We start from the raw sequence: 15,830 nt of genomic DNA, 5'->3' as shown, positions 1-15,830 counted from the left end.
ATTTCTGAAACATTAGCTTCAGTTGAAAGATGATCATGCTGGTAACCTGTTTTCTTGGATTAACCTTAACTGATAATGTTCAGCTACAAAAGCAAAGCAGCCTGCTGTGAAGAGACGAAAACTTACATTGAGAAGCAAGATCACTGATGAAAGGTAATTTGTCCTTTCTTATCTCTTCCAATTTGATAGCTTTTAAAATGGCATTTATTAACCTTATTAAAAACTACAGGTGATTTCAACGTATCCTACTGTGATAGCAGGAGTAAGCCTAAATCTCTGGAACCTTAATTTTGTAACTTGTGTTTTCTGTTGGTGAGGCTTTGTCCTGGCAAATTTCACACTCATGCCTAATTAGTGAAGTGGGTTCAAACATTTTCATAAATGCAAGCCAGAATGTAGTCAACTAAGATCCTAAGAGAATATTTTTGTCATCACATTGTTAAGAGTTAATGCAGAGCCTAACATTCTTCGCAGTTCGTAAATACTTTTAGCCAAAATATATTTTGTTTTCTTTCATTGTCAAACAATTAATCAGAATGCTACTTAAGAGATTGTAATTCATAGAATGAAAAATCATCCCAAGATGTGTGAGCCATTTAACCTTATTACAGTGCAATGGGATATTGTTAACATGCAGTACGCATCATTTGCTAACTAGGTGAAGTTGACTTGATATTACTTAAATTAAATAATACAGATGCAAATGACTATCATTTTGCATTTATTAGCCTTCAGAAAGCTAAGCTTTTCATAGTAATCCTGTAGGAGTTTTATAATTCATTGCAATTCTTGTTCCCTGTGCTCACTGACCTACACTGATCCCAGTCAAAACAAATGTCTTAATTTTAAAATTATCATCTTTGTTTTCAAATCCCTTCATCCATGGTGTTGGTCCTCCCTACCATTTGTAACTTCCTGCAGCACACAAGCCTCTGAATGATTTGTGCTCCTCTAATGCTGGTCTCCCATGTATTCCCAATTGTAACCACTTCATGTTTGGCGGCAGGCTACAAGCCCTGGGATTCCTTCCTTACACCTCTCTATCTTGCTCTCTACCTTTCAGACACTCCTTAAAACCGACTGTAGTGATTGTAACAAAGTCAGCCAGGTAGACCTCATAGAATATGAGTTCCCTGATTGGGGCTGTTAATCTGGTCCAACCATGGAGCCCTGGTTGACAGATTAAAATAAGAGAGTGAGACATTCTGTTCACTCTGAGAGCTGGCTCTGTGGGAGCTGGTTCAGTGTCAAGGATGCTCCATGTGTAAATAAAGGGTAATTAAGTGACAGGATACTGGTTTCTGTGGAGTTATTTCAGTGGCAATGACAGAAAAGCATGCTCTTGAAGAAATCCACTCACAACAGCTAGGGTAAGCATTTCTGGCTTATGCCTTTATTTGGGAACCTTAATTCATATAATTCTGCCATCACCAGACTGGGCCCAGTATGTGAAAAGAATGCATTGTTTCTTCTGGGAAAATGGCATTGGGGCAGATGAAAAGCATGGGTAATTCTTCTGAGAGGTTGTGGACCCACAGCTTTTTCGGCTATTAGGAGTCTAACTTACCCTGAAGCACCAGATACTAAAACCTTTCAAGAGTTGACAGATTTAATTAAGTAATATTACAACCCCAACCCTCCTCTAATTCTGAGATGCTATTGGATTTACTCACAATTCAAGACCCAGGGGAATCGTTATCAGGATTTTTCATTCGATTAAGATGACTTTGGTTTAACCCTTAAGGGGATTATGAGACACTGTTTGAAGAAAATAGAATCCCTACAGTGTGGAAAATCAATGTTTCAGGCATAAGTCCTTCATTAGGAATCCATTCCTGATGAAGAGCTTATGTCTGAAACGTCGATTCTTCTGCTCCTCGAATGCTGCCTGGCCTGCTGTGCTTTTCCAGTAACACACTCTCGACTCATTGGAAAATGTGGCAAGTGGAGTCTATGAGTTGCAGAGAATTCTGATGGAAGTGGATACCCTCACCAGTTCGACTGAGTTTGGGAAACACCATGTGAGTGAAGGCAATTGTCGGCCTCTTCAGGCCAAATACTGAACAGAGGCACCCTAGGTCAACCCACAATAAAACCCCAAAACAAATATCATGCCTCAGCCAAACAGGTAAAAATTTTCTTCAGGAACCAGGCTGACAAGGATCCTCGCCTTGCCTGCTCCTCTGATTGGAATATAATGTGGTGGATCTTCACCCAAATAGACAACATAGAGTTCTCACTGTCTAGCTCCAACTCGCACCTGTTTATAGAAAATACTATGGTGTGGTAATATCACTGGAAAAGGTGTCCACAGGACATTGAATCCCACCGTGAAAGCTGATGGAATTTAAGTTCAATTCAGTAATTAACTTGGAATTGAAAATTAGCCTTAGTAATGGTGACCATCAAACCATCACTGATTGTGATTAAAAACCCATCTGGTTCACTAATGTCCTTCAAGGAAGGAAATCTGCCATCCTTACCTGGTGTAGCCCACTACAATATGATTGACTCTCTGGTTTCTGAAATGTTCTAGCAAACCAGTTTGAGATGGCATCTCACTACCAAGGTGTCCTGGGTAATTAGGGAAGGGTAACCAATGCTGGTCTAGCCAGTGACACCCTCATCCCATGAAAAAATGAAAGAAAATGACACTCTGTCATTTATAATGCTCCTTGGCTAAGGAAATAGAAACAGAAGTTTGGTCCATTGAGCCTGATCCGCCATTCAGTAGAATCTGGGATGTTTTGTTGCATTGAAGACACGATGAATTGTAGTTGTTTCACCAATTCTGAAAATTAAAAAAAAAATTGTCTCCTATCATTAGTCAGTAAGTTATTTCAGCTTGCAATTATAATCAAAGTTCATTTCATGTCATACTCTCTTTAGTCAGAAGTGCTCATTCACATTTAAGTGAAGGAAAATCTTTTGTCCTTCTCACCAGGGACAATGCAGAAGGAGTGTAAAACTGTTATTTTGTTTCAGGGATTCAACAAGTCGGCCTGGAGCATCAGGTCCTCCAGGAACCTCAGGCCCAACACCTTCAACAGCAATGGACATTTCTGGGAGCCGACCAATGACACCAGTGGAACAAATTAATTTAATCCTTGAGCAAGAGGAAGAGACTACTCAACTAGAAGGGATCCCTACTGATAGAGATTATGAGGTTAATACATCAATTTTTAAAGAGAGATTCTCTTACTGAGCCAGAAGTAACTTGAATTGGACAATGCTGCCATATCCTTCGTCAAATTATGTTGGTGGAAGAAATGAAAAATTGCTCATTACTTAGCTCAAGAGCTGACCAGTTTGTTCTAGTCATTTCAAACATGGACAGATTTTCTTCAATGGTATAAATTCAATTGGGCTTGTTTGTTGCACCATACATGATGATGAGGCTGATGTTCACGTGGTGCCAGTATCTGAATTGGTGGCTACAAGAGTCTTAGTGATTTCTCTTCACCCACTTCTTATACTCAATGTTCTGCAGCCTCAGGTTTGGTGTTTTCAACCAGCTGGCAGCTGTTTTGTACCTGTCAGGATAGGCTGGGGTGAGGTAAGTGGGGGAAAGTGAAATGGATGTAGCTCGTAAATCACAAGAGATTGTGGGATGTGGGGAGGTAGGATGTGGGACATTGGGTTCATTCCTACTGCTTGCTATAGAACATAGAACATTACAGGCCCTTTGGCCCTCGATGTTGCGCCGACCTGTGAAACCAATCTGAAGCCTATCTAACCTACACTATTTCACTTTTACCCATATGTTTATCCAATGACAATTTTAATGCCCTTAAAGTTCTCTCTCTCTCTCTCTCTCTGTCTATCACTCTCTCACACTCTCTCTGTCTTTCTCTCTCTCTGTCTGTCTCCCTCAATGACTAACAGCATAATTTCCTCTATGGAGTAGGAGGTAATGTAGCAATATCTCTTTTTCTGGTTAACTGCTGCTCTCTCTAATTATTGCTCATGTCCTAACATGCTATGGGAAGGATTGGTATCCTTATTTGAGGAAGGATGAAAATGTGCTGGAAATAGTTCAGAGAAGGTGTACGAGACTAATATCCAGAATGAACAGATTGTCTTATGAGAGAAGTCTGGACAGACTAAGTTTCTATCCATAGAGTTTAGAAGAGTAATCTGCAACTTGATTGAAATATATATATTCTGAGAGGTCCTGACAGTGTGGATGAGCACAGGATGTTTCTTCTTGTGAGAAGTTCTACAACTAAGAGTCACTGTTTAAAAATCAGGATTGCTCAATCAAAACAGAGATAAGGCAAAATGTTTTTTTTCTCAGCAGGCAGGAAAAGCAGAGTCCTCGAATACATTTAAGGCAGAGGTAGATAGTAAATAGATTCTTGATAAGCAAGAAGGTGTTAGGTTATCAGAGTAGGCAGGAATGTGGAGTTATCTGATTAGTCATGATCTTACTGAATGGTGAAGCAGGTTCATGGGGAGTGGCTTAATCTTGTTCCTGATTTGTATGCTCAACGAAGAAGAAATGTTGTCATTGAGTGTGGTGCAATATGTTTGGCTGATGAGCGTGCCATTGTCAAGTAGCTGACAGTGTATGTAAGATGTGAATGTGAAGCCTCTTGCAGTGCTAGTTGCTGAGGGTGAGATGAGGCAATAAGTTGGTAGGTTAGTGAAGGCAGAGTGGTGAAATGGGTGAGATGTGGCTAATTTGTAAGGTTATGGCCCATGAAGATGCTGCCTTCATTAACCTTAACTGCTGATGTAAAGTCATTGAATTCTTTGTGACACTGCATTTAAATCCCCAGAGTTACACTGCTGGCAATCAATGCAATGGTCAACTATTCCCTACTGTGTTCATAATGTACATTTGTGGAGAAGCTAATTAAATTTTTGACGATAAAACCATAAAACAGAAGTGGGCCATTCAGCCCATCAAGTCTGCTCTGCCATTCAATGAAGTCATGGCTGATTTGATTCTCCTCAAATTCAATTTCTTGCCTTTGCCCTGTAACCCTTGATTCTCTTACTAATTAAAAATCTGTCTATCTCAGCCTTGAATATACTTAATGATCCAAAATAGGAATAAATGCTTCGGCCCCTTGAGCCTGCTTTGCCATTCAGAGTGATCATGGCTGATCATCGAGTTCCTGAAGAAGGGCTCATGTCCAAAACGTTGATTCTCCTGCTCCTTGGATGCTGCCTGACCTGCTACACTTTTCCAGCAGCACATTTTCAGCTCTGATCATCGAGTTCAGTACACTTATCCATCTCCCCCACCCCACCCCCTTCCCCATCCATCCATATCCCTTGATCTCTTTAGCTACAAGAGCAATATCAACCCCCTTCTTGAAAACATAATGTTTTGGCCTCAACCAATTTCTGTAGTTGTGGATTCCACAGGCTTGCCACCCTCTGGTTGAAGATATTTCTCATTAACTCAGTCTTAATATTTGGTTCTGTGTGATAACCCTTCCAGATATAGAGAGAAGAGCTGACCCAGGCATGGGTCTGGAGAACTATCAGTCCTGGGCTGGGACTAGCCAATGTACCCCATGCCTGGTGGCTCTATTTTGGTGTCCGACAATTAAATGATGTTCCTTTACAGTTGGGCTTCCTGAGTTAGCACATTGGCTACAAGAGTGGGATACAAGGGAAGTCCGCTTTTGGGGTCCCAACCATTCAGCATCATAAAGAGTTTAACCCATCTGGCAGCCCCAGGGTTAAAATCTTTTGATGAACGTTTAGAGATGGTATCAGACCACCTTGACCCCAAACCACCTGTTATATTGCAGCATTAAAGGTTCAACATGGCAAATAGACATCCTGGGGAACCAGTCGCTGAATTCATTGCAAAAATTGACCGCAAGTTTGGTCAACATTTTGGGAAATGTTAAGGGAACGCTTAGTTTGTGGAATTAATAATGGAACCGAAGGAAGCTACTGGCTGAACCAGATCTGGATCTTGGGGAAGCCGTAGAACTGACTTTCTCCTGTAAAAACACAGAACATACAGCTCAGAAGCTTGAGGGATCCATAAACAATACTATCCTCAACCACAGTCCTAGCGGATAATATTGTAACTCCCATTTGTTCGCAAGGAAGAGTGATTGGAGTCAGAGGCTCATTAAAATAGATTATGAGTAGCTCAGTCGGCTGAATGGTTGATTTGTGAAGCAGTGTAATGCCAACAGTGTAGGTTCACAGGCCACACAGCCTGAAGTTACGATGAAAGACTCTGCTGGCCCTCAGGTTAAATCATCACGAATCGTCTCTCTCTCTCTCTCTCTAATGAGAGAGCAGCCCATAGTCTAATAGGACTATGGCGACTTGACTTGATATTCTATATAATCCTATATTTCATGGAAAGTGAAATTCTTCCAAAATGTGAACAATTGAATTCAATTGAATTTTTTGTCATGTGTACCGAGGCACAGTGAAAAGCTTTATCTTGTGAGCAATACAGGCAGATCACAGAGTTAAGTAGCATAGATAGTAAATAATAGGTAAACAGTGGCAAAAACAAAAAACACAGGTACAGGTGAATGTTAAGAGTTTGTGAGTCCATTCAGTATTCTAACAACAGTAGGGTAGAAACTGTTACAAAACCAGCTGGTGTGTGTGTTCAGGCTTCTGTACCTTCTCTCTGATGGTAGAGGTTGTAGAAAAACATTGCCAAAGTGGGATGGATCTTTGAGAATGCTGGCGGCCTTTCCTTGACAGCGGGCCTGGTAGATGGATTCTGTAGGTGGGAGGTTGGCTTTTGTGATTGTCCGGGCCGAGGTCACAACTCTCTGTAACCGTCTCCGATCTTGAATGGTACAGTTACCATACCAGGTAGTGATACATCCAGACAGAATGCTCTCGATGGCGCACCTATAAAAGTTGGCAAGGGTACTCACCCTCATGCCAAACTTTCTCAGCTGCCTGAGGAAGAAGAGATGGAGTTGGGCCTTTGTAACCTGTGCGTCCACATGAAGAGTCCAAGAAAGCTTGTTGAGGATGATCGCTCCCAGGAGCTTGACACTCTCCACTCGTTCCACCTCTGTGCTGTTAATGTGTAGGGGGGGCATGAGTAACATCCCGCCAAAGGCCAATAATGAGTTCCTTGGTTTTGCAGCATTGAGAGCTAGGTTGTTTTCAGTGCACCATTTTTCCAGGTCTTCCACCTCCTGTCTGTAGTCTGTTTTGTCGCCATCTGAGATACGACTGACTATGGTGGTGTCATCAGTGAACTTGTAAATGGCATTAGTCTGGTATTTGGTGACGCAGTCATGGGTATACAGTGAGTACAGTAGGGGGCTGAGTACACACCCCTGGGGTACTCCAGTGTTGAGTGTTAGTGAGGATGAAATATTGTCCCCAATCTTCACTGACTGTGGCCTGTGGGTCAGGAAACTGAGGATCCAGTTGCAGAGAGTGGGGCTTAGTCCAAGATCACTAAGTTTAGTAATCAGTCTGGAGAGGATGATAGTGTTGAAGGCTGAACTGTAGCCAATGAGTAGGATTCTTAGTGTTCTTGGTGTCAAGATGTTCTAGGAGCGAGTGAAGGGCAAGTGATATGCACCCGACATGGATCTGTTGGTCCAATTGACAAATTGGAGTGGGTCAACCAAAATGTAATTAAAGTGTGAGCCACATCTTTAAATAATATGATAGGATTTGCAAAATGTTTTTAACTAGCATTTCATTTTTTATTTCTGATTAAAATGTCGTGGATAAAGTCTGTTAGTGTTTAATTACAAATGAATTCATTTTCTTTCATATTTCAGAGGTATATCTACTACATTGACCATGGCATCCTGCCTGATATGATTGAACCACAAAAGCCAGAACAGATAGATCGAATAGAACAACTTTTGCCAAAGGATCTTAGAAGTGTTCCTAATTTGCAGGAGCTACACCTTGAATTGCTTGAGGAGGTTCATAATGACTATGACATCAGCCTTAGGAAAGCCATTGGTAAGGTGACCTTAACTGACTGACAATGAATGGGGGTCTTGATGAAAAGTTTTGTCATCTGGAAACTGGATTGCACTGGCTGGGATGATAGTTGAGGTGGGAAACCTTTAAAATGTGCTTGGATAAGCACTTGAACTGTCATAACATCCAGAGCTATGGGTCAAATGCTGGAAAGTGAGACTAGTGGATTTATAGTAGTTTTAGTCATTGCAGACTTGATGGTTTGAAGGGCCTCTTCTGTATAGTGTGATTTCGTTGAAAGGTCTCCTCCTGTCCTATTATCTGTCTTTACAAAAATTACTTTTCTGTAACAGGAAGCTACTTTATTTTACAGAAACAACTTTTCTCAAAAGTCCAGAAATACTGGCCTCAATATTCACCGAATCACACAATTGTTATGTATTGAAAGAGGCCATTCGGCCCACTGTGTCTACATTAGTTTGCTGAGTATTTTAACTTAGTGCCAGTTTCCTGTTAAAAATAATTTTGTTAATGGATAGTACCTAGTGGATGGAAATCCTGACAAGGTTGAGGTCATGGGACAGAGCGGGGTGGGGGTAGGTCCTCCTGCTAATTTTAATGGCAAGGCCAGATTCCAGTAAGCTGCTACAGACTGAATTGAGTGGTCATGAGAGGGTGGTCAAACGCAAATCAGAAGCTGGAATTGGGCAACTGAATGAACATTTGCAAATGGTTAGTGGAGGTTCCCATTTGGTGATTTGGGGATGGATTGTGGTTGTGAAGCTTTGTGGCAGAGAGTTCGGGGCGAGGAGGGAATATTAGCTGTGACTGGGGGAAGTGGACAAGCAGTGGCTATGTTTGGAAAGGGGATGGGCAGAAGTTGCTGTGAAATAGGCCTGTGGTTGCTTGTGGGGCCTGGAGATCATCATAAGAATACCTGTCAAAGAAGTGTGCAATTTACCTTCTGGATGCCTCTAGTCCAGGATCTGGCTCCTAACAGGTTAGACCATAAGAAGTAGGGGCAGAAGTAGGCCATTCTGTCCATTGAGTCTATTGCACAACTCAATGAGATCACGATTAACCTAACAATCCTCAACTCCACTTTCCTGCCTTTTCTCCATAACCTTGATCCCTTTACTTATCAAAAATCTTTCTATCTCAGCCTTGATTGTTCTTAATTTACAGTTTGGGCATACTTGAGTAATGAGGAGTCTACCACCTCTAAAATATGACCCTGCATCCTCTCTGTCTGTGTTCTGAGCTTTGTATAATAGGCACAAAGAAGAAAGGAAATAAGCTCAATGAGCATAACTGACTCTTGTTGTTTTAACTGGATCTACTTTCTGCTAATTAAAGTCATGGGGTCTAGTATTTTTAAATCTGTTGAAAAGGATGTAGGCAACTTTTTTTGCACAGTTCTCAAATATAATCCTGCTATTGAGAATCTCCATAACCCTCTGTGTTTCTGTCACCAACTGGGTTTTGAAATGGCCTTATATAATTTCCACACGCCTCAAACATTCCTGAATCATACCCAGAACATTATTTGCATGAGATCAAAAGGTGTCCAATGGGAATTAGCTTGCAATTTATTTTTTATTCACTCATGGAATCTGGGCATCTGTGGCCAGGGAAGCATTTATTGCCTGTCCCTAGCTGGCCTTGAGAAAGTGGTGCTGAGCTATTCCCTTGAACTGCTGCAGTCCATATGCTGTAGGTAGACACACAATGCTGTTAGAGAGGGAACTCCAGGATTTTGACATACTAACATTGAAGAAACAGTGATATATTTCCAAGTCAGAATGGTAAAATTCTGAATATTTGAAAACTGACTCAAACAGAATTTGATTAAAAGTAACTTAGAATCTGAGAAAACTTAACCAAATTTTGATTAAAAATGAATTAGAATCATAGAAAACTGACCCAAACAGAATTTGATTAAAAATAAATTGTATCGTAATAATATCATTATTTTAGAAAAACATAGATTGAACCTAACCACAAGTACAACATGGTGTCAGAGAATCAGAGTGTTGGTTATGACTTCAGTTTTTTTTTTCCGCATGAGGGGAATTAATTTTCAACCACCTAAAGTACTTTGACACGATGTTTTGCCCCTAGGTTTTACTTCAGCATAAATATATTTTCTATCAGCGGGGATGCACGTTTGTGGATTTAATTTAGTGCCTTATTACAATTCTTTTCAGTTAACTACATCTTAAAAGATCCTTCTGAACGGATGCGACTCTTTGTCTCTTCTGTCCCTCGGCCTTTTCCTCACCGTGTAATTCGTGCTCCAGTTCCTTGGCACAGTGCATACCATAAAGCTAAGACTTGGAATGAGTCTCACCTCTTCATTGTCAATCCAATGATGACTTTACTTCAGGACTTCTGGTACACAAAGTAAGACAATTAACTCCAGGCTGACTTTGAGTCTGACTGTGTAACACCTTCTGCTTGCCTTTTACACAGATTAGTAACTTATGCAAAATATAGTTGTTTTTAATTGTTGATGGGATATGACCCTCACTGACTAGGTGAGCATTTATTGCTTGCACTTATTTGTTGTGGAGAAGGTAGTGATGAGCTGCCTTCTTGAACTGCGATGTGGAGGAGCTGTTGTTGGATTGGGGTGGACCAAGTTAAAAATCAAACACCAGGTAATAGTCCAATGGGTTTATTTGGAAGCACTAAGCTTTCGGAGTGCTGTTCCTTTGTTGTGTGATGAAGCAGCAACGCTCTAAAAGCTAGTGCTTCCAAATAAACCTATTGGACTATAACCTGGTGTTGTGTGATTTTCAACTTCTTGAACTGCAGCAAGGACACCCACAATGCTGTTATGGAGGGTGTTTCAGGATTTTGATCCAGTGGCAGTGAAGGAACAGTGATATTTCGAGCAACTGCATAATTTTACTTTTGTACTATTGTTATCATAAATGATTAAAATGTTGCAATGAAATCATCTTCTCAAACGAAAAAAAGGCCACTAGGGTTTGAAACTCATTAAAACAGAATGACAAAAAGGTCAGAGTGAGAGCGATAGGGACAACTGAAATGACAAGTGGTGAAGTATAAAATACAGCAACCCTTTCATGATGTCCAACCTCTATCTGACAGTTCCCTGCAGGAAACCTCAGGAGTCAAGTTGAACCTGTCAGAATGTCTGTTTGATTGGTGCTGAAATGAAGTCAAGGCTGCTCTAATAACCACTACAGGGAACGGATGAATGGCCCTGGAATTGATATCAAAGCATTAAGTGTGGATGGAATATTGTTTTATGGTTTTTTTTTGTCGCTCAACATGACTGTCAAACAATTAAAGCTAAGTGGTAACAAGAGGATGTAATTCAATCTGCCGGTGTCCTGGGGTTTAATAATTCAACTGTCTGCTCCATTCAGGTTCAATAATATCCGATTTGTTCAACTAAAGGAAATAAAAAAAGAAAATCTTCCTATGCTCCCTCAGGAGTTTGAAGATCTTGTGAAGAAGCAGTGTGCAGAGACTCGGAACATTCTCGAAAACATGTGAGTATGGTATAATTTATATTCATGGAAGCAATGTTAGAATGGTACAATCATTGCTATTCATTACATAGATTACTTACAGTGTGGAAACAGGCCCTTCGGCCCAACAAGTCTACACCAACCCTCTGAAGAGCAACCCACCCAGACCAATTACCCTAACACTACGGGCAATTTAGCATGGCCAATTCACCTAACCTGCAATTTTTGGACTGTGGAAGGAAACCGCAGCACCCGGAGGAAACTTACGCAGACACGGGGAGAATGTGCAAACTCCACACAGACAGTTGCCCGAGGCAGGAATTGAACCTGGGACCCTGGCACAGTGAGGCAGCAGTGCTAACCACTGTGCCACCCTGTGCCTTAGTAAGATTTGGGGATTTTTGAGGTGAGGAATGCCAGTGAACTGAAAAGATTCTTTAACATTTTGCATCTCACACTATCTTCATGCAGGCATGGTGAAATGAGTGACAAATGTTTCTCCCATTCTGCTTGAAAATATTTTACTATTCCACATTTAAAATAAATATCCTTACAGGATCCTTGTAATTTTTTCTGTTTTCCCCAGTTTCTGTGAGTTATCTAATTATTTCTTTGCTATAATCTCACTCTAACCAGCAAATGAGATGTGAATGACTGGGCCATTTCATGTAATGTTTTCCAGCAGCATCAGAGTTGGCAGACTGTGAAAAATGGTCCCAGGGTAATTGAAACATTCCTATGGCCCATAATGCAAAATAAAGGGAGTATTCATGGAGTCATAGAATTTTTAACAACAAGGAAAAAGGCCCCGGTCCAAGATGTCCATGCTGGTCCTCAAGAATCATAGTCAGTCAGCAGAGAAACTGGCCCTTCGGCCCAACTCGTCCATGCTGACCAGGTTTCCTAAACTGAACTAGTCCCATTTTCCTGCATTTGGACCATATCCCTCTAAACCTTTCCTATCCATGTACTTGTCAAAATGTCTTTTAAATGCGGTAAAAGTGTCTCTACCACTTCTTCTGGCAACTTGTTCCATATTGATAGCACTCTCTGTATGAAAAAGTTGCCCTTTAGGTCCCTTTTAAATCTGTTCCCTCTCACCTTAAACCTGTACCGACTAGTTGTGGAAACCCTTACTCTGGAGAAAAAGCCTTGGCCATTCACCCTATCCATGCACCTCATGATTTTATGAACCTCTATACAGTCTTCCCTCAGCCTCTTATGCTCCAGGGAAAAAAAGTCCCAGCCTATTCAGTCTCTTACAGAGTCATAGAGTTATACAGCACAGAAACAGACCCTTTGGTCCAACTAGCCGAGCATAATCCCAAACTGAACTAGTTCCACCTACCTGCTCCTGGCCCATATCCCTCAAATCCTTTCCTATTCATCTACTTATCCAAATGTCTTTTAAATATTGTAATTTTGCCCACTTCCACCACTTAGTCATAGAGTCATAGCACAGAAACACACCCTCCGGTCCAACTGATCTATGCCAACCAGATATTCTAACCTAATCCAGTCCCATTTGCCAGCACTTGGCCCATATCCCTCTAAACCCTTCCTATTCATATACCCATCCAGATGCCTTTTAAATGTTGTAATTGTACCAGCCTCCAACACTTCCTCTGGCAGCTTATTCCATTCATGCACCACCCTCTGTGTGAAAAAGTTGCTCCTTAGGTCTCTTTTATATCTTTCCCCTCTCACCCTGAACCTATGCTCTCTAGTTCTGGACTCCCCCACCCCAGGGAAAAGACCTTGTCTATTTACCCTATCCAAGCCCCTCATGACTTTATTAACCTCTATAAGGTCACCCTACAGCTTCCAACACTCCAGGGAAAATAGCTCCAGCCTATTCAACTGCTCTCTACAGCTCAAATCCTCCAACCCTGTAAACATCCTTTTAAATCTTTTCTGAACCCTTTCAAGTTTCACAACATCCTTCCTCAGGAAGTTCATTCCATATGCGAAACACCCTCTTTGTAAAAATTTGTCCCTCATGCCTGTTTAAAATCTCTCTCTGTCATATTAAAATGTGCCCCCTAGACTTGAAATCCCCCATCCTTGAGTTAAAGGTAACTGCCTTTAACTCTATGAATACCTCATTATTATTTAAATTTTATCAGGTCGCCGCTCAACCCCCTTCGCTCTCAGTCTATTCAGCCTTTCTGTATGACTCAAACCTTTCATACCCGGCAACATCCTGATAAATGACTTCTGAACTCTCTCCAGCTTAATATTATCCTACCTAGCTGAAAATGTGTTGCTGGAAAAGCGCAGCAGGTCAGGCAGCATCCAGGGAACAGGAGAATCGACGTTTCGGGCATAAGCCCTTCTTCAGGTAGGTATTATCCTACCTATAACTGGGAGACCAGAACTGGACACAATATTCCAGAAGAGGCCTCACCAATGTATCTTCCAGTCTCGATAACATCCTTGTACATCTTTTTTGTGCCCTTTCTAGTTTAATAACATCCTTCTTATAATAGGGTCACTGGAATTGTACACAGTACTCAAAATGTGGCCTCACCAATGTCTAGTACAGCTGTAACATGAGGTCCTAAACCCCTGTATGCCACGCTCTGATCAATGAAGGCAAGCATGCCAAATGCCTTCTTCATTACCTTACCTACCTGTGACACCACTTTTCATCTATCCTCATCCCATTTTTCAGCACTTGGGCTGTTTTGGTCTCAGTACTTACTAATGTTCTGGAGGTAGGACGGTAGTAGAAAGACCAAAGTCACAGTGAAGGACTTGGCACTCTCTCTTGCCAAAGTAGAGTCTACCACTGTTTTGGGGTGGGTTCTGATGTAGGCACCTGAGGGTGATTCTAGACATAGGCAGGGTCCCCTTTGATTTTTGACTGTTGTGCATAGAGTCTCAGTGCAATCTTGATGCTGGAACATGCAGTGACAATGCACACAGGGCAGCTAATCTTCAAAAACAACTATGACAAAAGGATTGAAGGTGAGTGGGTTTAATTATTTTGTTGGGTCTGGTGTGGACCTTCAATAATTTTCCAACCTACTGCTGTAGTTGGCATAGCCTCCACCTCTCCCCATCTTCTCCTCTCATTGAATTCTTGATTGGCCATATGACTGCTCCTTTAGATTAAATGGCTAATTCTGTACCATGGAGTATCCTTTATATTCCAACCTCCAAACAGTGAATTGCCTGCCAATGCTCTGCAGTATTATAGCAAGTTAGGTCAACCATGAACGTGCCTTAGACTTCAGTGAAACCTTTTCAGAAGCATTTCCCTGTCCCTTGTCTTTTCCCAACAACAGTGGGCAGCATGGTGACTCAGTGATTAGCACTGTTGCCTCACAGCACCAGGGACCCAGGTTCGATTCCAGCCTCAGGCAACTATCTGTGTGAAGTCTGTACATTCTTCCTGTGTCTATGTGGGTTTCCTTTGGATGCTCCAGTTTCGTCCCACAGTGCAGGTTAGCTGGATTAGCTATGCCACATTGTCCATACTGTGCAGGCTAGATGGGTTAGCCATAGGAAATGCAGAGTTATAAGGTAGGGGTGTGGGTGGGATGCTGCTTAGAGGTTCAGTGTGGACTCAATGGGCTGCTTCCACACTGTAGGGATTCCATGAATGGTAAATGGGAATGTGGAATCTGAAACACAAACATTATTGAATGGTGAAACAGGCTTGATGGGCTGAGTGGTCTACTTCTGTTCCTATTTGGTGAAACTTAACCTGACATCTTAATTTGTTCTTGCAGATGGGTCCCAACCTGTGCTACCCTCTTCCTTACCCATAAAGAGAAGTGGATGCACCTGGTACCACAGAACGATTGTGATTCTACTCAACGGGTTAAGGAATTCTTTGCGTGTGCTGGCTCTATCATGTCTTTGCAACTGCGGGAGCTTGTTTTCAATTCTTTGGAAGATCTCCTGTCATTTTTTACCGTACACAAGGTATGAAGGATATTAATAAGCTAAAGAAGGTTCAGAAGAGATTTACCAGGATGTATGCCAGGTGTGGAAGGTTTGAGTTATAAAGAAATGCTGGATAGGCTGGGACTTCTTTCACCGGAGCGTAGGAGGTTGAGAGGTGACCTTAAAGGAGTTTATAAAATCATGAAGGGCATAGATAGAGTTAATTGTAGGTGTTGTTTTCCTAGGATGGGGGATTTCAAGACAAGAGAAGACAATTTTTTTAAATACAGAGGATGGTTGGCTTGTGGAATGACTTCCTGAGGAAATAGTGGATGCAGGCATAGTTACAACGTTTGAAAGACAATTAAATAAGTAGATGAATAGGAAAGGTTTGGAGGGATATGGACCAAGAGCAGGCAGGTGGGACTAGTTCAGTTTGGGATAATGTTTGGCATGGACTGGTTGGAGCAAAGGGTTTATTTTCATGCTGTATGATTCTATGACCCTAAGATATTAGGTATGCAGGATTTAACAGGC

General features: G+C 41.5%; 1 protein-coding gene across 1 annotated transcript in view; it reads left to right on the top strand.

Annotated features, from left to right (window-relative positions):
• dnah3 (dynein axonemal heavy chain 3) overlaps window positions 1-15,830 on the top strand; it is a 208,567-nt gene that overhangs the window by 41,941 nt on the left and 150,796 nt on the right. The window contains exons 4-9 of the mRNA XM_043712084.2: window positions 84-153; window positions 2,986-3,166; window positions 7,746-7,935; window positions 10,104-10,299; window positions 11,295-11,420; window positions 15,137-15,332. Of these exons, the coding sequence (XP_043568019.2) occupies window positions 84-153; window positions 2,986-3,166; window positions 7,746-7,935; window positions 10,104-10,299; window positions 11,295-11,420; window positions 15,137-15,332 (959 nt within the window). The remainder of the gene's footprint in view (window positions 1-83; window positions 154-2,985; window positions 3,167-7,745; window positions 7,936-10,103; window positions 10,300-11,294; window positions 11,421-15,136; window positions 15,333-15,830) is intronic.

This window comes from Chiloscyllium plagiosum, unplaced genomic scaffold (assembly GCF_037043375.1).
Source record: "Chiloscyllium plagiosum isolate Xiang-an unplaced genomic scaffold, Cpla_swu_hap1 HiC_scaffold_20, whole genome shotgun sequence".
In the NCBI taxonomy this organism is placed as follows: domain Eukaryota; kingdom Metazoa; phylum Chordata; class Chondrichthyes; order Orectolobiformes; family Hemiscylliidae; genus Chiloscyllium; species Chiloscyllium plagiosum.
The sequence above is the reverse complement of the archived record's forward strand: the minus strand, read 5'-3'. Positions and strand labels throughout refer to the sequence as shown.